The sequence below is a fragment of the Zeus faber genome (genome assembly GCF_960531495.2).
Source record: "Zeus faber genome assembly, chromosome: 12".
Taxonomy (NCBI): domain Eukaryota; kingdom Metazoa; phylum Chordata; class Actinopteri; order Zeiformes; family Zeidae; genus Zeus; species Zeus faber.
In genome coordinates, this window is record NC_137196.1 from 17,965,438 (window position 1) to 17,990,927 (window position 25,490).

The 25,490-nt window shown below is 45.3% G+C and overlaps 1 protein-coding gene across 2 annotated transcripts; it reads right to left on the reverse strand.

Annotated features, from left to right (window-relative positions):
• On the reverse strand, positions 1-25,372 carry LOC307237851 (epidermal growth factor receptor substrate 15-like 1; the record flags this gene model as incomplete). 2 transcript variants are annotated; one of them, XM_080010631.1, is made up of 23 exons in its annotated part: positions 1-128; positions 2,276-2,339; positions 2,567-2,649; positions 4,016-4,076; positions 4,343-4,485; positions 4,600-4,708; positions 5,288-5,446; positions 7,988-8,185; positions 11,544-11,705; positions 12,107-12,179; positions 12,525-12,610; positions 13,887-13,949; positions 14,269-14,434; positions 15,336-15,493; positions 19,897-20,157; positions 22,295-22,354; positions 22,452-22,577; positions 22,658-22,723; positions 24,104-24,199; positions 24,303-24,350; positions 24,438-24,527; positions 24,642-24,683; positions 25,343-25,372. In XM_080010631.1, 23 exons carry the CDS (start codon positions 25,367-25,369, stop codon positions 118-120), a joined length of 2,352 nt encoding a protein of 783 aa, XP_079866757.1. In that variant the 3' UTR covers positions 1-117. The 2 variants fall into 2 exon arrangements, with proteins under 2 accessions (XP_079866757.1, XP_079866756.1); XM_080010630.1 differs by lacking the exon at positions 13,887-13,949 and having other exon boundaries at positions 25,343-25,369.
• Between the last annotated feature and the right edge of the window lie 118 nt (positions 25,373-25,490).

The window sequence follows — 25,490 nt, forward strand, 5'->3', positions numbered from 1 at the left end:
GACTTGCTGAGGGCTATGGCCAGTTCCAGGTCCTGCTGCTCCTGGAGCCGGAGCCTCCTCAGCCGCTGCTGCTCCTCGTGCTGGCTCTCACGCTTGGCCCGCTCCAGCTGCTGGAGCTCACTTCCAAACTGGGAGGACAGACGCAGAGTCACTGGAGAGGCTCAGAGACTCCCGGAATAAAACACCCACCTCCCAAAAAATGCCGGACCGTACGACTGACAAAACTACACACACAGAAAAACGAGAAGCACTGGATGCAAGAAAAAAAATCATTAAGAAGAACTAGAATCACACTAGAATCCATTTTCTTTACCTGATATAGAACTTGAATGGAATGTCATTACACCTATCCCGTTTCAAACGAAGTGAACAGAGAAATCAGAAATGCGCGTGATTGCAATTCACAAGAAAGCTGCGAATGTGATGTTCTACCATCTCCACAGTGAAATTCACAGACATTACTCCCTCGTAATTGCTTTTCATTCAGACTGATTCATCGATCTGCAGAATTCCCCTTCTCTACCCCGGTGTGCGGATGAATCGCTATTGAAAGTGTTCACCAATCAGGGGTGTTCATTTACATGCAGAGATTGAAGCAAACCACCACACTCCGTGTTGGAACCTTACCTCATCATATTCACATCCTGGGAGTAGAGAAATGACAAAACAAAGCTAAGCCCCAAAAAAAAAAAAAAAAAAAAAAAAAAAAAAAAAAGCCTCATCCCCACTCAACTGTTAAAAGATCTCAAACTAAATGAAATAATGAGACGTGAGAGCATAGACTGGAATCTTGGCGTGCGGAATCCACAGACATGATGGGGATCAGCCCTGAGGTCAACAGAAAGGCAGAGGGAGGCAGAAGACGAGCTGGAAATTACACGCGTTTAACGTCCCGCGCTTTGCTCTAAGGCACATCGTGTTCCGACAGAAATGAAACCATCGGCTCGTACTGAAATCCTGGCTCCCCGAGAGCTACCTGACGAGACAGGTTCACGGATACGTTGGGTCTCAGTCGAAGGTCTGGAAAATATTCCACAGAATCAAAAGGATTTCACGAAAGCAGGCCCACGTGCTGTGCTTGGGGGATAATGAGGGCCGATTAAAGAAATAAAATAAAGAAATAAAATAAGGAAATGAATACATAAATAAAACAGAATGAAATAAAATAAAATAAATAAATCCTTGAGAAAGGGTCATGACTTCGAGGTGTATTTACCTAAGATTGCCACTGCGTGCTTAACAGCAATCAACCTTCTCCACCTTTGGATCGCGCACAGGACTACTGGGTGGAACGCCATTAGGCATGTATTTTTTGGGGCTTAAACAACTGCAACTCCCAGCAGATAACACAGACGTTTAATAACCGTGATCGCAAAATGCACCGCCATCCAAAAATGTAAGTGTTTTTTTTCCGCTGGGTGACCCTCTTATCACTGTGGCCGTGGCGTCGTGTGTCAGGAGGTACAGCAGGTGGGAGAGTGGACACCAGAGGAGAAGAAGGAGTCTCAGAGGAGAGAGTCACCCTCTGTCAAAGGTTATTGTTTGATAAATAAACACGATGTCTTTGTCTTTCATTTTCTTGGCAATATTTTTCTTGAATACGGGAGGATCATATGCATTAGAGTTGATTTCATATTTCTTTCTTGTAATGCAATCTATTATTTGTACTATGTCAACTTTTCCAAACGCCCTCCTCCAATCCCATACATCTGTATGGGCGGTTATATATTATTTTAACAGTATATAAAGGAAGAGAATATAACAAAACAAGATTCAGAACCAGTTAGAACCATGAAGATGAGCAAGGAGCAAAATACCTGCTACACCCTAACTTGTGCCCTCTACGTCAGGTTGGGTGAATAATGAACTGCTGACAAGACCAATGGTGCATTTTATTTAAAACTATTTGTGAAGCCCTTATTTGTGTAGGCTTTACGTACCCACATTCACGGAACAATTTGACACCGACGTCCAGAACCTGGGGCCTCACTCGCATGGCAATAAATAACTCCCGAAAAACACCAAGAGGGGAAAATAAGAAACCCTGAGAAATGGACTCGAAAGAGGGATCCCCTTTCAGGAAGGGTGAGTGCGCAAAGGACAAATACGCTGAATGGGGGAAAAACGTGTTTTAATTTACTTAAATGGCGTTTTTTCTTCCTCCCATCAGGCTGTTCTATAACACACAGACACCAAGGTACATACTGCGTGCGCACACACACACACGCATACACACACACGCATACACACACAAACAAACACAAAAACACACTACCGTAGGGAGGTGCAGGTCGGTTCGGCACATTTTTCTTTGGTGGCATCACAGGGTTGTCCTGCTTCTGTTTAGAAAACAATACAGAGACAATAAAAGACCCCATTCCAAATGATGACTCTAACAGAGATACTAAACTAAATATAGAAGCACATTAACCGTGTTTATGAATGTGATATATGGGGAGCTGGTAACTAAGGCCTCGCTCGAGATGAGGGCTAAATTAACCACCTCAAGTGGAAAAATGTGTTTTATGGCATAACTGATTCATAACTCTGAGTCTCGAGAGTTTACCTTTGACATCTGGCTGAAGTCGGCGAAGCCGCCCTTGCTTCCGAAGGAGTTGCTACCAAAGGGGTCCATTGTCCCGAAAACATCTACAGTGAAATACAGTTGGAACATTTGAACGCGCTTGTGGAAATACCCAGGAGGTTTAATGAAGTTCAGCCCCGACCACACGTTCAGAAAACCATCTCTGCATCTTGCTTATTCTGAGAGCGCCTGGCTACTATTTTGGGAGCGGAGGTATGTGGCATGACTGTTTAATTTTCCGTGACAAAAAAAACAAAACACCACCAAAAGTAAGAGGTTTTGTTTGACCTGACGCATGCATCTGATTAGCTGATTAGCGACGTAAGACGGGTCCCACTGTGGAGCAGCACTGCGGCAGGCTTGTTTTCAAACGCCGCGGAGGACGCCCTCGCTCTTAATGAAGAAATTGCAAACTGCGACGGCGGCGGAATAAAAACAACAAACCATTGTAATATAATCTGTTTGTTGTGAATGCGGCAGCCACAGTGGGCCGCATTCATGTGCGGCGCGCCGTGTTTTCATTTCGCGCGAAGTGACGTCAAGGCCGACAGTCGGCCCTGTGTTCCTCTGCGTGTGCACGGCGCTTGGGGAGCCCGGGTCGGCGGCGGCGGCCCCCCGAAACTTAAAACAACTTCCTCAGCGAATGAGCCGTAGCGGCCCGATAGCGGTGGCACCGAGAGGAGGAGAAGGAGGAGGACAGAGGCAGGAGTAAAGCGGCCGAGAAGTCGTAATAGGGTTTTCTAGTAGAATGGAAGCCGCAGTCACAGAGTTTCTGTTGTGCTTGGCCATGGCCGACCTGTTTTTCCAGGGTTTTTTGGGGGGGTTGGGGGTTATTTTTAGTTTGGCCCACGGTTAAATGCGTAGGTGCTCCACTAAAAATAGAACTCGACCAGAGGAAAATGTGAAGCCGCAAGCGAGTAAAAATTGTTTGCCCCTAATGGCAAAATAAACTCCAAATCCAACACGTCACGCAGGGTGGCAAAGAATGAGCGTCTCTTTGAGAGGCGATGCACAATTTAAACTGTTCCTCACATTTTGGTGCCCATTTATAATCGGAATATTGGAGCGGCTTCTAGTTTCTTCCAACTTCTTGGATGAAAACACAAAGGCTTGCAAGGGAAAGGTACAACATGTTTTGACAATCTTGAATCTCTTAGTAGCTACAATTGTATTAACCTGCTTAAACCATGTGTTGATAATCAAAGTTCTCCCGAAAATAATTTCAAAAATAATTTGAATTTCCAATTTGTGACACAATTCTTATGTATTTGCGATACTCGACCATAGTTGAAAATAGAACGAGATTAAAAAATGAATTTATTTTAATTGGGTTGTATCAAGCCTTTTGGCCTATGACCCCAATTACTCCAAAAGAAAATTGCCTTGAAAACCTGGTCAAAGCTGGAACTACACTTGTGAACCTTACAGCACCTGAGTCCTTTGGTTTTGGGCTGTTGGATGTGAAGGGGTCACTGCTACCCAAGGAGCTTGGCTGAGAGAGAGAAAGAGACATAAATAACATAAATAACTGAAGACCTTGGTTTACATATAGATACACAAAACACCTAAATGCAGTGACACATGGGCTAGCCCAGGCTGCCGGCACTGCCTCGATGAGCGTCACTGCAGCTTATGGCTCTGGCAGCGCTAGAGGCGTTACCATTTTTTAGTCACTCACAAAGATGACCAACATATATATAAAACTTCCCTTCGATATGAAAACAGTATAAATACGGGCTTCAACTTTATGGCCGTCACCTTGGCTGGAGGGGTGGGTCTTTTATTGAAGTGGTCAGAGGACGCAAACAGCTCGGACCTGTCCGTCTTCTTGAAGAAGTCTTCGGAGGAGGTTCCCTTGAAGGGGTCGCTCTCCTTGAAGGGATCGCCTCCCCCGAAAGGATCTATGATGACAGAACCTGGTCTTACACCCGCTCGCCTCCACACTTCCACTGCGTACGAATCCGCCGTCTACCGTTTACACATAATGTACACGCGTGGCGATCGGGCGCTCTGACCTTGGAAGGGGTCGGACTTGAAGGGGTCCTCGGTCTGGAAGGGGTCGGCCGGGGGGTCCTGAGTGTTGTTGTTATTGAACATGGCTATCCTGGACTTGAAAGAATTCCCCTAAAATATGGAATCAATTATGCACATGAGAGATAAATCAATATAGCCAGATTTAAAACTATACATTTGATTAAACGTCCATTTTTGTGATATCGCATGGGAATAAGGTGTTATCAGAAGTATTCCACAGACTCATTCATTGTTTTCGCTCTCACAATTTAGACACAATATGAAACTGATAAAAGGAAATTATAATGATAGTGTTCATTTCTTGACGTGTCAATTAACTTGTGCTCAAAAATCAACACTCTGATTAAAACCAATGGGGCATGGCGTCGGGCCAGGTTTTAAAGTGACTGCAGACGCCTGCCCCGCTGGAGGTGCTTTCGAGCAAGGCACCGACTCCCTACCAGCCCCAGGAGCGGCGCTCTGCAGCTGAACCTGCACGCAGACATTCCTGTAAAGAGCATCAAGTGCGAGGAGTGAAAAGGTATTTTTTTCCTACAGCGGTTTCCACATTTTTCCTACGGGGGTAGAGGAAAGCTTCGTCATTCTAAGGTTATATAAGTGAGTGACGGCTGTGTAGGCGTCCTTCTGACCCCCACCGCTGCCGCTGCCACCACCACCCACCGCCCCCACCTTGGCCCTGAAGCCTCCGTTCTCCTTCTCGGGGACGGCGTCGCTCATGTCTGCCAGGTTGGTCAGGCTGCCGCCGTTGGTGAGGGCGCTGTTGTACTGCTCGATGGTTTTGTTCACCTCCTGTTGGTTGTCCTGGATCTGGGACAATTTACTACGAGCCTGAAAGAAGAAAAGTTTAAAAGTTGTGTTGTATCGCACTAAAATGTTTTCAAACTAAAGCAAAATGAGAGGTTGGCAATTGGTTAACCACCACACCAACTGAAATTCCTTTATCTTTATAAAAACGATGGAAATGGAAGTTTTTAAAAAAATAATTCTGCTAGGGGTTTCTCGGTCAAAAAATAAATAAAAGTAAATACATAAAAGGATGCAGTAGATGGACTTTAGGCTGTGCTGCATGATTCACTGTGCGTTTCTCCAAACAAAACCAATATAAGTAGCGTTTTTATTGTAGATTTATTTATTTTTCATTTTTTCATTTATTATTTGGTGTCTATGTTTTAAAAAAAGCACTATTTAACTTCATATTTTTTTCTGTTAAAGCACTACATCACTGTCACTTTTTCCCTCCACAACACACATTGTTATTTCTGTAAATTGTCTATTTATTACCAAAACATTTATCAGTAATACAGCTAAAATGGGAAAAGATATGAATGCGTTGCGTTGCATGCCGACTTCAGTGGTGCTCCTAAATTTTGTGCTGGTGCTCCTAATCTTTTCAGTAAGGAGCACCAGTGCTACTAGTGGTAAAAGTTAGCCTGGAGTCTTTTCAAAAACTTGAATAGCGTCAGAGGGGCAAATTCACAACAAAATGGTTTGCGGCTGCTAATAATACCATGAAGCCCTGGGTTCAACTTAGTATTTTTATGTTTATGTGCAGTGACTATAAATAATATGAGTACATCTAAAACACTTACTAATTCCACACAGTTAATTTATTGCATGAATAAAATGTGTAAATATTTAAAATTTTACTTCAAAAATTATGGTTCTCACTGAATCTTAATATTACAAACTTCCATGCTGCTGCATCCGAAAGGCCGAGGCCTGCAGAGCTGTGCGTCGTCATATGAGTTTCGATGCCATCTGTGGATTAATGCCACTTTTGAACACTTTATCGCTATTCCCTATAGCTTTTAGTTGTTTCCTCCATATCTTTTGAGTTGAAAAGGAATTATGGAACCGTTTTTGACAATGTTTGTAAACACCTTATTTGTACAATAAATTATTCACAGTTTCAACGAGTTGCTTTTGAAGTGCATTTTGAAAACCACCGCAGACTACTACTCGTGCCGCTACCTTCAGATTCCATGACAGTAATTATAATTGTGATAACAATGTCAAAATATTATTCACATATTACTGGAAAGTCTAGGAGTGACACCCCTTATACTGTTAATGCACTTCAGTTGCACCAGCTCTCCGCAGATGATCGCGCACCGCTGCCTTTTTTTTGGTCTTGTGCAAGTACCACCAAGTCTCTACAGACGGTAATAGCAACCTGCCAACATTGGGAAAATATTGTGAGTACCACAACAGTGTAAGAGGGAGGCTCCGTGGCGTTTGAGCTACTGCAGCTAAATGACTCCATCAGTTATTCACACCGTAGTCAAACATGTTTACCAACTAGAGATGCCCCGATTGTCATTTTTTTGGCAAAATCATATCTCAGTCTGACCTGCAGATTCCGATTTCCGATCCGCTTTACGTCGATGACAAATGCATCCCCTGAGCTGATCACGCTCACGTGATTGGACAGCGGCACTTACGGACTACACTTAAATTTTCAGTTAACCACAATAGTGAGATTGTGGATTTTGACACCGTTTATTATTGTTCATTACTCACATTTTTGTGCTTCATTATTACTCCCCCACTTCCCATTTTACCTCAGCAATGCAGCGTTATGCCTCGTGGATAATAAAGCACTGCTGCGAAACAGTGGATGTTGAGTGAGTGAGAGAAGGAGGCGAGGGTTACAGAAGCACAAGCACAAATTTCACCGTTTGCGGGTGCTTCATCAATTAGACGCTTTTCTGTTGTTTTCGCCGGTTTAACGGCCGCAAAAGCCGCGCAATCACTTTGTGAATTCGCCCCAGAGTCTTTATATGGTATAATGGAGAAAAAAATGGCTGCAAAAAATGCATTTTATCAGGTTTTTCAGGGTTTTATTGACTCTTTCACACTTCCGCATATCGATTTTGGCCACTTCTGCCCTAACGTAAGAGACTAGAAACAGGAAGTTAAATAGCTTCCTTATATAAACCTGGTGTAGCCAACGTTACACTTTGGATGTACCGCAGCAATTACAAGAACTAACTAAAATAACTCAAATCTTAAAAAAATAATATATATATATATATATATATATATATATATATATATATATATATATATATATATATATATATATATATATATATATATATATATATATATATATATAAGACGAAAGTTTTAGGCTTAAGCATTTGCCCGATTGGACTGCATTTAAGGACAGTGAGAAGCTGCAGCTGAGCTGTGAGTTTTGGAATAGTAATAATGAATGGGATGAATGGGAACCATCATTATATTAAAGGTTGGAAAACAGGAAACCTATCTAGTGAAATAGTTTGTACAGTAAGACTAGGTGTGTCATGGAATTTTCTTATTGGTAAAAGGGATTGGTTTTTTTTTTAAACAAAGGTCCGTCCTAACCTGGTTGATCTCGTCCTGCGTGGCTTTGAGGGACTTGACGATGCTGTCCAGCTGGACGCGCCCGGACAGGAGGCTCTGCTCCAGCTGAGACTCCTCGTCCTGCAGTCGGCTCAGCTCCACCTTGGTGCGACCCAACTCGTCCTCCTGGCTCTGCATGTCCAACTCCTGAGACTGGATCTGGCTCTGCAGCGAGGAGATCTGGAGGGTGAGATAGACAATGAATGAAATTCACCCTTGTGAAGGATTTGGATCGTTTAACTTTAGAAATATAAAAGTACACACGACATATTTAAGCCCTGACCAGGTGTTTCAGGTGAAAAAAGCCACTTCTGTGGGTGAGCAGGCAGTGAGGAGTTAGTCAGCTGTATCTCATCTTTATTTTTTTATTTTACAATGGCCTGAACTTTAATCAGGGTTTCCCCCAGTGCATTGCAAGCCCGGCAGGCATAAATTGAGCCCCGCATGGCCTAAGCATTGAATTTTTATTTTTATATTTGTTGTTTTTTGTTTTTAATCAAAATATCAACATTGACCACCATATAGTGATTTCCTCTCTCTCTCTCTCCCTCCCTCCCTCCCTCCTTTCCTTCCTCCCAGACCCTTCTATACGATCCGTATCTACCAAACAGCAAACAGCAGCGGAGCTCGTCGCCGGGTCCCTAGCCGGTCCCGGCACCGCGGAGGGGAACGGCCGGGGCTCCACCACACCCACGGGTGTTGAGCGACACTGCTTTTCTGTCCCCCACGGTCCCCCTCCCGCCGGGCCAGGGGATGACGGATGTCTACTAGCCAGGTCCTGTGCGGCCGCGGGACGCTGTCTGCCTTCCCGTGCTGTCCCCTCTCTGTTCCCCATCAGCTCCCAGGGAGGTGTCGCCGCGGGAAAGCAGGGAGCTGCGCAGACATCTGGACAGGGCTGCGGGCACTGCGGGGGCCCCGGCCATAGCCGCTGGGACTAGCCCTGGATGGGGCTCAGCCGGGTGGTCCGGGTCGCCGGCCCGCCAGACCTCTCCCCCGGTCAGGAAGGGGCCTACCAAGTACGGTAAAGGTACAAGGGGGTAGACATAAGGCTTTGCTGTTGGCAGACAATGATCCAGCAACACCTGGTTCATCCCAGGGCTTTGGTGGAAGCGTCGTGGGGAAAAATTTGTTGTGTGCATGGGGATATTCACACGTATCCGATGGTCCAGCTCGAAATTTTTTACAAAGGAAAAAAGCATAGGGTACAGTCTGCGGTTAGTTCACGCCTGTGGCACTCCCTGATTTTGGGCACGGATTGGCTAAGGTGGGATGCATTGATGAGAGAGGCTGGGGGAGTGCGCTCATGGTCAGTCGGGAGATGTGAGTGTTGCGTGGCACACGGTGACACAGAGGGGTTGTTGGCAGGCTCATTACATTACATTTAGCAGAAGCTTTTATCCAAAGCGACTTACAATTATTCAAACAGCGACGGACGCAGCCATCAGGAGCAATTAGGGGTTAAGTGTCTTGCTCAAGGACACTACAGCATGCTAGCAGGAGGAGCCTGGGATCGAACCAGCAACCTTTCGATTACTAGACGATCAGCTCTACCTCCTGAGTTACCACGGTTCGGGGGCGGCGGAAGCCCAAGTAGGATCTTCCCCCGTGACCTTCCCTATCGACGATTTTCCGCTGGAGCAGTCACGGGAAGATACCCTAGCCTTTGAGGGGTTAGCTAAAATCGATGGAGTATTGATGCGCCCAGACGTCGCGCTCACTAACCCCTATTTTTCGGTAATTAGGGCCACGTTATATCGAGTGAGCCATGGCACTCAAACAGGAGCGGAAATAACCCAATTGTTGGCCCCGAAGAGCCGCGGGGAAATGCTCTACCAGGCAGCTCACCATAACCCAATGGTCGGTCACCTAGGTCACGATAAAACACAACAGCAGATAATGGCCCGCTTCTATTGGCCGGGCATTTGGGCAGATGTGCGGAAATGATGCGCCATGTGTACTGAGTGCCAGTTAGTCAACCCTCCAGCTACACCAAGAGCGCCGTCAAGGTCCCTTCCCAAAGACTTGGAAAGTGTATGGACATCATCGGGCTGTTAGACCGCAGTGACTGTGGGTATCGTTTTGTGTTAGTCCTAGTGGACTATGCAACCTGGTACCACGAGGCGGTGCCACTATCCATTACGCAGGCACTGTTTCAGGTCATCTCTCGAGTCGGGACTGAAGGAAATCCTGACTGACCAGGGTACTTCCTTTATGTAACATACACTTTACGAGTTATTAGCAGTGCGCTCAATTCGGACCAGCGTTTACCATCTCCAGAACGACAGTCTGATGGAACACTTTAATAAAACGCTCGAAAGTTCTTTCACAACGAGAGCCGTAATTGGGACAAGCGGTTGGACACCCTGTGGTTTGCACTGCAGGTGGTTCCCCAGGCCTCCATGGGATTTTCTCCCTTTGAACTCTCTCTTTTGCAGACCTCGGGCGGTGCTAGACCTAACTAAAGAAAACTGGTAGAAAGGTCCAAGAACCAGTAAGAATGAGGTACAGTATGTTATGGACCTGAGAGCAAAGTTACAGGCGCTGATTCGGCCGTTATCACGGGAGAATTTGCTCTGGCCTCAGGAAGGTCAGCGCCTCTTATATGACGGGGGGGCTCGGCTCAGACAATTTGCACCGGGAGACAAGGTGTTAGTGTTCCGCCCTAGATCCAGCTCTGTGGAAAGGGCCTATTGTGGTCACAAGGCAGGTTGGGGAGGTCGATTATGAAGTCAAACGGTCTGACAGGCAGTGGGCGACACAGATTTATCACCTGAACCTCTTAAAAGAATGGAGGGAGGGGGCGTCCGTGGCCCTGGCAACGCCGGTCATTCAGCGGGATGAGTTGGCGGCGGAGTTTCAAAAAGCGGTCGATCATACCACGGCCCTGTTAAGTGACCATCTCTCTCCGTCCTAGAGGGCGGAGGGTGGCCGCACCTTAGCGTCGCTTCTCTGATGTTTACTCCTCCCTGCCAGTCCTTACATCTTTCATACACCACCATGTGGAGACGACCCCGGGTGTGAGGGTGCGCTCTCTCGGCCGTATCGCCTGCCCAAACATAAACGCAAGATCGTGCAGGCGAAATTAGAGGCCGTTCTGGAAATGGGGGTGATAGAGGAGTCCACGAGTGACTGGTCTAGCCCCATCGTGCTGGTGGGTAAGACGGATGGGTTGGTCGGGTTCTGTGTAGACTACTGAAAGGTGAACGCGGTGTCGAAGTTCGAGGCCTACCTGATGCCCCGGGTCGATGAACTTCTCGACTGGTTAGATGCAGCTTGTTTTTTCACGACACTGGATTTTACCAAGGGCTACTGGCAGATTCCCTTGTCTTAGGAGTCCAAGGAAAAGTTGGCGTTCTCCCCTCCATTCAAGTTGTACCACTTACACACACTTCCGTTTGGGTTGTTCAGTGCCCCTGCCACCTTTCAGAGACTTGTGATTATTTTTGCTACGTTATGTAAGGTGTATTGACGACAACTCTATACCAATAACTCCATCAACATTGTCAGTGATAAAGGGTGCTAGGTGGCTAAGGCTTACCATCAGCGACTCGTCCTGGCACTTCTGCTTGACGTCGTCGAGCATTCCCTCCAGCTTGGAGCGCTGCTGGTCCATCTCCTCCAGTCGCTCCCGGGCGTCCTGCTTCTGAGACTCCAGGTCCTGCAGGCTGCTGCTCTCCCTGTCCAAGTGGCTCTGCATGTCCTGGAGGGACAACGGCCCAGGAGAATGTCGGACATATGTCAGATTGTGCGATGGGTAACAGGTAAAATGTTTATTATCAGCTTCGTCAGACAGTCTGAGTTGAAGCGAGTTGACTGTCATATTGTGAATGACTTAATTTACACCTGGGTGTAACTATTTGGCTGCTACAAAATTGCTATTTTCCCCATGGGGATAACAAAATGGAATCTAATCTAATGATTTAAGTATTACCTGCTATCATTTTACACTCTGTCGATAGCACAACCGAGCAAAGAATGAACCACTTAGTATTACTCATTTGCATAAAAATGGGACAGCTGCATCCCCAGTGAGGTGACACTCACGTTAGTTCCCTTGGTTTACAACATTAAGGAGCGAGTGTCAAGCATGTTGCGTCTTACCTGAACTTCACTATTTTGGTGTCTAATGGCTTCTTCTTTCTCTCGGATATCCTGCTCCAAGATGTATTTTTCTCTGTCAAATATATTAAAGAGGAAGATTATGATGGTTTAAAAGAAGAAGTTTCTGAATCAGTAGGTAAAGTCCATTTTGCACAGAGAAAGCTAAAATGAACAAAACATCATGTGATGTCATGTTAAACATTTACAAAAAATGTATGTTTTGGGGATTTTTATAAAAGGCTGAGACTTGAAAAAGAGCTTTGATGGTCATCCTGACCATCCACTCCACTTCAGCAGCTCTTCGAAAGGTCCACCTCCCCTCCTCCTCCTCCTCCCCCCCTCCTCCTCCTCCTCCTCCTGGCTCAGAGGAAGAGAAAACAAAGCAGTCCTCCTGCTACTCAGGCCAGAGGGGGCTCACCTCTGCAGCTGAGCTATTTCCTGGCTGAGGTCATCCAGCTCTTTGATGCCCGACAGCTCTGCTGACCCCGTGGAACTGCTGCTGTCCTGAGGAGAGACAGAAGAGGAGGGGAAGAGAGAGAGAGGCATGAGGAAGGTACAGAGAGGTGGGCAAGACGAAGAGCTTGGACAAACAATGAGTCGAAAACGGCCGGGGGAAGGAAAGAGGCGTGAGGGGCACAGGGAAAGAAAGATGAAGGGAAAAGACATGACAGGGGAACGCGGAGAGAATGGCGAGAGAGGAAGGAGAAGCAGAGCGTCGGGGGGGGGGGGGGGGCTGTGGGTCATGCACAGGAGGGAGAGGAGCCCCCCCACTGCTGTGTCTTCACAACACAAATGCCAGAGGAAGGAAATCCAAACACCTTACACAGCGAGGGAGTGTGCCACAGCGCCAGACAACAAAACACACATGACACAGAACCCCACATGACACTGAACCAGGGTGAGCTCCTGCATGGACACCCTGCTTTGATCTCAGACAGAACGGAGTGCCTTAAAGGAAAAGTCTGGTAGTTTTTAACCCAAACCTCAGTTCTCCGATCATTGGGAGTCAACCCGAGTGACTGGCATGAGAATATGCACCAATGTTCTATGTATTGCAGCTTGGTGCACAGCAGTCCGTTGACTCATGATCGAAAAACGATTTCAGATTAAAAATACAGGAGCAGAGTAATGAGTTTGCTCGGTAATAGATTGTATTGAATTAGACATGTGAAATTTCCAATATTTATAAAAGTAATAAATAAAAGTCTGGCAACTCAGTATAACTATCTGCAGACACTCATACTGTATGTGGCTTGAAAAATATCAGCTGTCAAATACACTATCAACAGAAATGCTGTATTTATAAAAGATGTGTGTATATGTCTATTGTGTTGTTCAGATAGTGTAATTTAAAAACATTTCAAAATGAGATATTCACCAGCTGAAAAATTGGGAACATCCTCAAAAAAATGACATAATACTGCAAGATTTTCATGAATTATGGTGGATACTATGGCTCTGATGACTACAAGTTGCTTTCATTATAAAAAATCAGCAGAGGGCAGTATTTGCATTTAATGAAGGCAGGTCCTCAATATTTCCATTCGGTGGAAATCTAACTAATAAATGCATACATAAATACATACTTGCTGATAACTGAAATATGATGCATTCCAAAAATTTCAATTTCGATTACAATCACGACATTGCTTAAAATAATGCAAAGCGGAAAGCAGGAAGCAGGAAGCAGGGTGCTGGGACTATTCAGCGCTCCACAAACGTGTTTGAAAATGAGGCGGAACAGCAGCACCACCTAGTGGCAGGCAGGCGAACTACTCACTCTGCGGAGGTGAGCAAATGCCACAAGTTCAGGTCCCGCTGCAGACATGAAGCCCCCAAAGCTCTGAGAGGCAAGGAAGCAAAGTACGCACGCAAGGCAAAAGGACATGGAAACAAGCTTTATGACAGTGGTTTGAAAAGTTAGAAAGCAGCAGAAAATTTATTTTGAAACGCATGAAACAGTCATACAGCCAGCAACAATCAAATCAAGTATTCTTTATGCGCAATTGCATTCTGCATCATGGAGGGAGAAAAAAGAAAAACACACAAAAAAAAACAAAAAAAAACACCAACATGAAGGCCAACTTGAGAGAATGCAAGGATTGGTGAAAATGAAACTCGGCTCTTTGAAGAAGAGACTCGTTTAAGGCTCAGAGACTCACTGGGCCTGCTGCAGACGCTGCAGTCCGCTCCGAGGGGGGGATCATGTCCGGGGTCAGGTTCTCAGGAGGATCCAGGCCCTTGGTCACCTTCTGCTGGATCAGGAACATGGCCAGAGAGAACTGCTCCCGGGTCAACTTACCCAACTGCTTGGTGTCCGCCAACCCCCTAGGAGGGACGAGGAGAGACTGACTGTATGAAGGGTTTCAAATCACTGTGGACATAAATGCGCAATCTCCTATGTGACCCACCGCAGCAAAAACCCGCATTGTCGGGCATTTCAAAAATCGCCACAGGCCTCCAAATAAGTTGAAAAAACCTTTGTAGAAGGAAAATTTGATTTGTCCACATTCGTGTTCCTTTGTGCTTTTTTTATAATCTCTCAACGTATTTTCAAAGCCAAGTTTGATTTATAAATAGCAGATACATTTTAAACCGTGGAGTTAAATATTCCCGTTAGATTACAAGGGGAAACACAGTTCAGGGTGAAGGTCATTCCTCCATATTCCACGTGATGTGAAGTCACAACGTGAAACCGTTTTGATAGAGTTCAACCTTTACATCGTACGTGTTTATACAAACACCTGGATTCATTGTTGTGTAAGGCGGCGTACGTAACACGCGAATAAGAAAAGCTGACGTCACTTCCATAAACAAGACGCGGAGCCCTCGGAAAACTTTGAGGGTGATCGCCTCAGAAACAGAAACACAGTTTTGTTCACAAGCCATAGCTTTAAAAATATTTGCTTGTCTCACGCTAGTGAAACCTTGTTTTGAAGCTCTGATTCTCGGCTATCAAATGACGTAATAAAAAAGAAAAAAAGTGAAATGGCACCAAAAGTACTTAAAATCTGCGGTGGGTCACATATTCACTTGTATCTTATAGTCAGTTGAAAGTGACCCTAAGGTGGAGCTTGTTGATACCATTTATTAGGGTTTTTTTCCCCCCTCACAATACGGCAACTTCATAATATGCGAAAATGACTTTTTTTTTTTCCAAAGAGATCTTTGTCACTCCTTCCAAAATGCTAATTTCTTTTAACTAGATCGCTGTTGTTTCCTTTCTCACCATATCTGTGCAAGCATGGTCTGGGAAAGGCTGGACTGCATGAAGACCTCGATGACCTCGGTGCCGGTGACGAGACCGTCCATGTCCGTGTCGGTTTTTAGGAAGAGATCGTCGTATTGCCCCCTGTCCGCCAGCGGGACCACCCAGTTCACCGACGGCTGAAGAGGAGACGCAGGAAATCAAACTGCTGGAAACTATAATCTTTAGCAATTGAGTGACAGAGCTTAAGAACAAATCAGATAGAACAACTTTTCAGCCAGGTCTTCTAATAGAGTGTAACATGAGATAGTTTGGGCTGGGTTAATGGTATTTGATCAAAGAGCAATAATATTGCAGAGTATTGAAACACTCAGTATCACATTTAAATACCTTAGTAGATCTCTTAAGCAGTAAGAAGCCAGAAAATAAAACTTAAGCTTTGTACAGTATGAGAATAAAAATTGAATGAGAATGAATGAATCTCATATATCATATGTAAATGTATTTGTATTCAAATGGAAAAAAAAATGGCAGAGAAAAGTAGATAAAAAGTAATTTAACTCTACTGTAAAAATAAAAGTCAATTGGGATTGAAAAAAATAAGCTGTGGAACAGGTATCAAAGCCAAGGCTGTGGTGCCAAATGTTTTGACTCAGCCCCTATATTACCTACAGATTTGGATTTGTTGGTATAACTACATTCAAGGGGAAGATAAGTTGTTCAGAGTAATTCTTAAATTTTACTTTTTTTATTTGAAATGGGGAGGCAAACTGCAACTGCAATGTACAAGAGATCGGAGTTCAAAACAGCAGTAATGACAAATATAGTGTCCGCCATCTTTTTTGAACCAGTGCTGTCAGCATGCTGGGCATACAACACAGAATATTTGTATGCAATTTGCATCCAGGACAGAGTTAGACTGCAAGAGGAGTTCAAGTTCTCAACCTGCAATGAAACTCTTTATTAATTCTTAAATCATCAAGAACTGCTGCAATAACTCTGTCCTGTGGATGCCCTGTAGAATGACAAGAGCACAGTTTTTGGTTATGAAGAGCCACCACCAACCCCCCTCTTTGGAGAACTATTCATCATGTTTGGGTCTATAAACAACTGATCACTACTCCAAGAGGGGGAGAATCACCACGGTGAGACAAATAAACATAGAAACAAACAACATTTACACAAAAACATGAACATTGGATGACAACATGTATTGAAAAACTGAATTAGGTCCAGGAAAACTGGAACTACAACTTGGTCCCGTGGCCTAGTCCTGTCAAAGTTATGGCAGTAAATGAGGGAGGAAAGGAGAGGAAAGCACCCCCGGTTGCTGGGGTGCACTCCAAGCAGGTGTGTGTGTGTGCGTGTGTGCGTGCGTGCGTGGGTGTGTGTAAGATGTCCACCGGTGAGTGTACATGACTTATCCCCATTGGTACTGGTGTAGAAGGTCGGTATTATGTTGCGGCACCTCCAAGCAGCGCAAGGGGCCCCGAAGCCCCCCGAACTCCACAGCCCCGCGGACAACCCCCGGCTGCAGGAGATCCCCGGGTACCCTGCCCTGGGGCCACGTAAGACCCCCGGGCCCCCAGAGAAGCCAGAGGGCCCTGGAGCAACTCCCGCGCTCAGCCCGAGGAGCATGACCAAGTCCCAGGGAGCACGAGGAGGCCCTGCGCCCCAGGGGCGCACACATACAACCAACCCCCGGGCGCAGGCACAAGAAGCAGCCGCCGGCACAGAACCCGGGCCATGGGCGCAAGGCACGGACCGCAGGTCCGGATCACGGCCCCACGGTGACAGACAGACACCCCGTCCGAGCCCTCATGGGCAAGACCCCCACGCCCACCCACGCCCCGCACAAGAGGGGGGGGCCCGCCCCACCGCAGCCGACCAGGTGCCCCGCCCGGCGTGAGTGCCAAGTGACCATACACGTAGCAGTAAGTGCCCAGGGCGGGGCACCTCGATGTTACACACCCCCCCCGGCGATGCCGGCAGGCCGCCAGGCCCTCCGCCACCCCCAGCACCTGGGAGCGCCCGCCACAGAGAAGCGCCGCCGCAGAAGCAAAATGCCGACAGCCGTCCCCCACACCCCAACCCACACCCACAACGACAAGCAGTCCCTCCAGGGGCCCCAGAAGAAAAAAAGAGATAAAAAAAAAAAAAAAGTCCACCATCTCAAAGACGATATTTCTCTACCTGTGGTGTCCCACCTACTGAGACTCTCCGTAAAAGATACCACTTACTACTGCTGTGTTCTTAAACCTGTGCTGTTTAACATTATGGCCTAGACAGAAATAACAGAAAACAGTTTGGGGTGAAACACACATACTGACATTGGCTTCCTGCTTTGCAAGATTAGTTAAAAAGAGGGGGTGGCGATGAGTGAGAAAAGGTTTTAACGAAAAAGGTAGGCTGATTAGCGAGCCGTGGGTAAGGAAATTCACGGTTTTATTTTGTGTTTCAAAAGTAAATACTTACTCCAACTCTTGTTACTTGTACAAACACAGTGGCCGGAAATCAGAGCAATGTGGCAAAACAAGTCCGGCCATTAAACAGCAGAAAAGATGGTGATCTACTGGGCGGACAAGTTTCTGAGAAAAGCAGGTTTTGCCCTCATAGTGCCTTCATGGGGTGGAGCTGGAAAAACAGCTTCATGAATTTTCTTCTGCAAGAGAGTAATGGACATTTGCCCACACTTTTCCTTAGCTTGTTCCTTGGGGTACATCACTTCTAATCAAGTCAAATGAAGTTTATTTACATAGCCCTTAATCACAGTAGTCTTAAAGGGCTTCACATTTCACATAAACATCAACAGCTTCCTGTAGCCTTAACCTCCACCCGGGCAATGACGGAAAAACTGCTAGGGAAAAAAATTAAAAAATGTAAAAAAAAATTAAAAATAAAAAAAAACTTCTTACATTTTTCCACCACCGAGGGCGAAAAAAAAATTGGAAGAAACCTTGAGAAGGGGTCCCAGAAGGAGGAACCCTTCCAGGATGACCAGGCTGCAATGGATGCCGAGTGGGCAACTTCAGGATTGATAGACAGATTGATAGATAGATGAACATAGAACATGAGAAAATGTGATATTTGTTGCCGGGAGCGTGGTGGCTCCCCCAGCCCCGTGCGTGCAGCCAGGGAGCTCAGAGCCCTAACAGAGAAGAAGCTGGGAGAGCGGGCCCCCTGTATGGGAACGCACACAGAGCGTGGGGAGCCACCACGGCCGGAACGAAACGGAGCGTAAATAAGGAGACTGAGCTGTTATATACATTGTGGCATCCAGGTAAGATGCATTTGAGGGACGAAGGTGCCTTAGCTAGAAAGCAAAGTGGCGTAGGCTGTCGTGCCTCGCGATTGAGCGAGAGAACCACTGACGGAGGTGCTCTATTCTTAAGCCCCTTTACCAGATGGAATAAGTAACATTGCCGGATAAATATAAATAAATATCCAGCACAGGTAGTAGGTAGTCATTCCCAATTGGCCTCCTTTACGGAAAAGTTCCATACGAAGTTTGTTCCCTCCTTCACCCCTTACAGACGATTAGAGCCCGCATCCCCGGACGCAATAACCCCAATAACCATAACTAACCCTAACTCAATGTTATTAAATCAATGTGATAATTTTCGACCTGTCATACACTCCCTGCCTCCGGAGAAGGAACGCTCTCTACCCCATCTATCTCCCCCTGTCCGCTCACTCCCTCTGGCTCTGCCTGCGATGAAGCCGGCAGGCAAGCGTAGTGCTTGTGCCGATGTGAGCGCACCGCACCCCGTACTGTAAAAGACACGTCTAGGATCTGAGCGGCATTTTTAAAAAGAAAAATAAGTAAATTGAAGAATATTAAGACCTGTCTCCGTAGAGGCTGGACGTGTTCCTGTTTCAGTTTGGACTCGCCATTTTTGAGAATGTTTTTTTCTTCTTCCCAAAAACAAACAATCTTTCAAATATTTGTATAAAATAAATATTTATGAAAGCCCACTATGCTTTATTTGGATTCGGCTCCAGCCCAACTTAAAGTTAATGTTACTGCTTCCATTCCCACACTCTTCCATTTTCCCAGAAACGTTACGAGGTCAAGAGTGGGGAGACTTACGGAACGACTTTCTTACAGAACATTGATACCGGATCCCTTTCCCACTGGCAATGCCAACACGGAACATTTCCAGTAGATTTACGGCTTTCAGAGCAGGTTGGAAAAGGGCTTTATACAGTGTTAGGGGAGGGACCATGCCAGAAAGGAGGGCGTTACGTCACGTGTCCCTAATTTAGGCCCCTCCAAAAAATCAGGACCACAAAAACAGTTTAGCGGTCTAACGCCATACTTCAGTAGCAATAACTTTCTAACAGGTATAATGTGTTTAAAAACAAATTTACAGGGACTTTAAACTCCTGCTATTACTACAGAACACATGGAAATGCAACCTCAAAAGCCTCTCTCCTCTATGGTTCCAAGTAGCGTTCGTTACTCATCAATACGACGGCCATTACAAATAAGTCAGAAGAGAAAAGGGCGTGGCCTCGAGAGCGATAGGGTCCCTACACTAATATTGGCGTTTGAAGAATCAACAGGGTTTGGACGCAGTACCTGTGAGCTGGATTTGAAGGAGTGTTTTGGGGAGAGGCTGCTGGTGCCAGAGGTGAGGGAGACCACTCCGCCCAGGGACGGCGTGTGGTGCAGGCTCTCTCTCAGAGAAGAACCACTCAGGGCAGAGAGCGCGGGCAGGACAGCCACAGCGCCCGGCAAGGCCCCGGCAGATTTCTTTCTCTTGGACGGAGGGATGAGGGAGGCGGGTAGGGCGGCGGGCATGGGCTCCTTCTCCATGGCCCTGTAGACCAGATGCATGGCCTGGTGGAAGGACAAACATTAACATTAACCACTCAGCGTCACAACGACTCAGAAGAGTACTGTAATCTACACTGGATGAAGAGGACCGGTGCCACTCCTGAATCCTAAATCTTAGGTTTTGGCAGATTTAGAGTACTGAAAATCACGTCAACACCAATCAGTATATGAATATCTAGGACCAAATAGGAAAGCTACTATACTAATAGGAATACTACTACTAGAGTTCCAGCACCAAGTGCAGGAACCCTTTTGTTTTTGTTCAGATTATTATTATTATTATTATTATTATTATTACTAGAGGTCCAGCACGAAGTGCAGGAACCCTATTTTTTTGTTCAGATTATTATTATTCTTCTATCCGCTGAAAGTGCCTTGCGCTCAGAAACCGTAAAACCCACGGACACGAAACTTGGGTGATAGGTTCAAAAAACAGGATTAATTGGCCAGGTGGTGCGCGCTAAAACGACAACTTTTAAGCGTGTGCACCACGCATACAACTGCTTTTGGCAGTTAATACGTGTTCTTGCCACCAGGTATCCCAGTCTCGCGAGACTACGGACCCCAAAGCGCTGCACGTGCTACTGTGTGTTTACACGTGTAGCCGGCAAGCTGCTAACACTTAGCACCTGCTCGCACTACTCCACCACAGCCTGCAGCTTTTGAGCCTTGTGTTGGGAGTTTCAGGTTGTAACAGGCCTTCTGTTGACTGTCCACTTGCAGTTACCGTGTCAACAGCGCTCCGCACGCAATGATACTCACCTGAGGTTGCAGGACTGTTTTCCCTACGGCAAATGATAATCCTGAATCCGCGATCAGCATTGCTTGCTTCATTGTTGACATCTACCCGGTGCTTGTTGTTATAATCGCTGCGCTGACATTATCAGGTGAGCGCAAAGTTTCTCGTTTGTATGCTTTAAATTGAATTGACTTGGATATGAGGCGACCGTAGCGCAAAATAATATAACGCTCGTTTCGAAAGAGATAAGACGGAGCCTTCTCCTCTCCACTCGTAAAAATATATATATATTTGATTCAGCTACGGTGGTGGTATTTCAAAAGCGATGTACCGCAGCTGCTAGGTGCATATAGCGGAAACACTGAGCCTAATAACTTCTGAACATCTGGTCGTAGAAAAAAAATTCTTGCATACACGGATGCCTTGGGTCATGCCGAGTCTATTGCGCATAGCACCACGCATTTGCGTCATGACAGATTTTCTGCCATTTTCAATTTTGTCCAAGACGGTTTATTCCTAACTCCTCCTACTAATTTGGTCCAATGTTCACCAAAATTGGTGGACCACAGCATGTCTGGAATGCCCGGAATTCAAATAACAACTGGACTTTTGCTACGCCCCATAGTTTGGCCACAATTCATTTTCAAAGTTTACAAAACATGTCTGGGTGGGGGCTATTCTACATAATCTGCCATAACTCATGCAACACATTGTGCTGTCATCATCATCTAATTTGGTAGATATGTGCAGGATATGACTGTGAGGCACTGTGAAAAATCTGGCCTAGTTTGGTCAATCGGTGGCAATTGTATAACTTTTAATGGCGGTATCTCATCAGGCGCCCATTTGCGTCATGATGGATTTCTGCCATTTTGAATTTAGTCTTAAAATTGGGTTTTTTTTTCGTAACTCCTCCTACAAATTTAGTCCAAAGAAACAAAATGGCTGCCACTAGCCAATCAAATTGCAGCATAAATTAGCATCAATTAGACAGGGTTAGCAATGGCTGATCTGCATAAAATTTGATGGCCATATGCACCAACTTGAACTTGAACCAATGTACTTACATTGGTTCGTAACTTTATGTAGAAAAAAAAAGGCTTTCCCTGGATTCCTTAAATGGCAACTCTGTCATAATTATGTCGTCAGTTGACCCAATTATTGCCATTTGTGCAATTGCTGCGATTAAGCTAGACCCCATGCATTGATGCCTGCAGCTACATTTTAATGTTGATTTTTGTTTAACCAAGTCACTTTTCTTTAATCTCACAGGGTAAATATAGCTCCTGGAATCAGATTTTTGTAAGGTGGATCCTTTGATACTGATTACCTACATAAGCATGGACAGAAAAAGGTATTGGTCCATCTCTATACAGCAGTAAGTGAAGGATGCCATCTTACCACTGAGAACTCGTCTTTGTCCAGATGTCCATCTTTGTCTACGTCGCTCAGGTCCCAAACCTAAACCAAACAATATCCAAAGGAACAAGGTGTCACGTTGTGTTTCAAAGCCAGCTGACATTTATTTTGCATTGTGACTCGAATTTGACAATATTACCTTTCCCAACACATCCAGTGGTAACTTGGAGTTTATCAGGACTGGTTTGACTTTATCACCAGAAAGGAGGCCATTGACAGGCAACAGACTCTCAAAGATGCCGTCAAATTTACCTTTTTCGTCGGGCTGGGAAGAATAATAAAATGTTAAAGACGCAAATGTTACACATGTGCCCATGTTCTCCTATGAATCGCATCACTTCTCACCCGTATAGCCCACTGAGAGTCTGTTGATGTCGATAACATGCTTAATACAGGGCTGTTTGTGTCTTTCTGCAAAAAAAAAAAAAAAAAAATGGACAAAGGGTAATATACTGAATGTTAACAATGTCAAAACAGCAGAGTAATTCAATAGAGTAATGAATTTTTGCTGCACAATGTTTAGTATTTTTATTGTTATTGCAATTGTAATACAAGTATCCACAAATAACAACGCAAAGGGCTGTGATAACAGCCAATTGAACAAGTACTTGCAGCAGAGCCTTACGGTTCAACAACGGAATTGCAGAGCGAGAAATACATCCATCGAGTGAATCATCATAAATTGAAAATGTCACCGGAGGAGAAGATTTGGCAGCTAAAAAGTGCGTCGTTTGACAATACTTTGCACCGAGCAGTTGTGCTTCCAACTAAGGGGAAAGGTTTAGGGACACATCCCTAACCCTTTCCAAATCAAACTATTTCATTTAATTGCACAGCACATATTGACTTTTTATTTTCAGTGTCATTCAACATACATACTAATTTGAGGCATTTGGCACACAATAATTTTACTTCACGAAATTGACTATCACCATCACAATATCCTACATTATAATCGCACATTGCATATTTTCCTCATATTGTTCAGCCCTTTTTGTATTTTGGAGACACAAACCCTGTTCATATCAGCTCTCCACAGATGAGGGCCGAGCCATGCTCATTATTAATGCTGTCTGGCTACAAAGATAAGAACTGGTTATTGTATTGTAACGGCTGTATGTTGACAAAATTGACAAGAAAAACGACTAAAGCTGAAGACATTTCCTGTATATTTTTCTTTTAGTGCGTTTTCTAAGTACACAATATAGTTTCAGTTAATTTTCGTATTTTTGCGGTCGTTTGAACTGAAATGTTTTTTCACACCTGGTTTTAGTTTTTTGTTTAGTTTTAGTTAACTGTACAGGGATGCAAACACATGTATGGTGAAAAAGTAGGGTCTAAGCATGAATGGTTTTGAATATACTTATGGTGGTAGCCTACAGTTTACCGGCTCCTATGAAGGCATCACTTCCGACACGACACGCATTACAGTTTTCCGAGCCCGCGAACGCAGCATCGCCTTGGAACGCTTTCAAACAACTGGAGACTGGAGTCATGTCCGTGTCCAGTTCTAACGTTATATCAGAGAACGAGTCCACTAGTTGATCAATTGCGGATGGCGTCGTTCTTTCGGACAGATAAAGAATAAAAAGAGCTAACCCCCCCCCCCCCTCAAAAGAACGAGCACACAGAAAAAAACCAAAACTCTTCAGATCGGGTTGGACGGTTCACATAAGTCACCCAAATTGATGTGAAAAAGGGTACAGCCCTGAATGAGAGAGCACTCTTTTTTTGGCGTCTCTGATCTCATCAATGGTTACTGGGAAATCAAGAAGTCAGTCTGACACTCACAAACTTGGGTGGAGCGAATGTCTGGTTGAGGTTGTTAAGGCTGATGTCGTTCCCTCCCTGTGCTGAGGCCACAAGTCGGAGCGCGACGAAGAAACCCTGGGAAAGAGGAAGGAAGCAAAGAGATTTCAAAAAAGATTTTTTTTAACCTTACATCATCATCGAGCTGTTCGGTTCAGCCTTGCAGATAATTCAGCTTTACCCTCTTATCCAGGTAGCCCTTTCGTTCCGAATCGGCCAAGTCCCAAATCTGAAAATAAAAGAGGCAAAACTGGGTTACAGTACTGTCGGTCTATAAACGTGTGTGTGTTTGTGTGTGTCTGTGTCTGTGTGTCACCTTTCCAAGGGTGCTGTCCGACAGCCCTGACTTCTTAAGGAACTGTGCGGCATCCCCAGCTGATATTTTACCCGTATTTCCTGGATCCACCTGAACGCACAGGTACAATGGTGCATGTGTGAGACGAGAGAACTCAGAAAATGCTCTTACTCTACACTATTTTTGACTTGTCTCAAATAGAAAACGCACAATAGCAGCCATTACCTTGTGATAATAACTTTCATAAAGCGGATTTCCACTTGACAGCTGCAGAGAGGGTGAAGAGAGTAAGACAGTGTTTGTTTCATGAGGAGAGGTTCTCATTAAGTGGACAGCTAATGTTAGAATAGATAGATAGATAGATAGATAGATAGATAGATAGTTCATTTTTTAAATATGCGACGTTACAGCAGCCGACATCAAAACAATAGGCATTAATAATAAAGTAATACAAATATCAGATAAAAATTGGCAATATACAATAGACCGAGAAACCGAACAAAGTTCTGTATCAAGAATTCACGATCTGTCAAAAAATTGTAAATTGTGCAAATACACTCACACTGAACAGCAAACACAATATCACCAACCAGCCAATGGGGATTATTTTAAAGCCAAATAACGAGAGAATTGTGTCCTGTTGGTGTTGTTATCCTGCATTATTAACTGTTTCCAGTCAATCGGTATATGGATCACTATATTAATCGGTATATTAATCAGTATATGACTGTAAACCACAGGCTTCATGTTACGTTGAGACACTTGTGCCACTTGGCTAAGGTTAACTAAGTACTGTGAGGGGGGGGAAAACGGCTTCCCACTCCCAAAATACAGCGCCGGACATCGCTAAAACGTCACCGTGGCGACGAATTCGTCCGCAGCCGTGCGTGAGCTACGTGCCGTCGGACGGGGAGCCGCCTGCTTACCTGACTCGAAGCCATGAGCGCCGCCATGTTTCCTGGAGTGGCGGGAGTGCGCACGGCCCCTCGGCGGACGCGCGCCCCGGCGAGCGGCGGCGAAGGCACCGGCGCTCCCGGAACAGTCTGCGGACCGAGGGTTCGTGTCAAAAGTCGT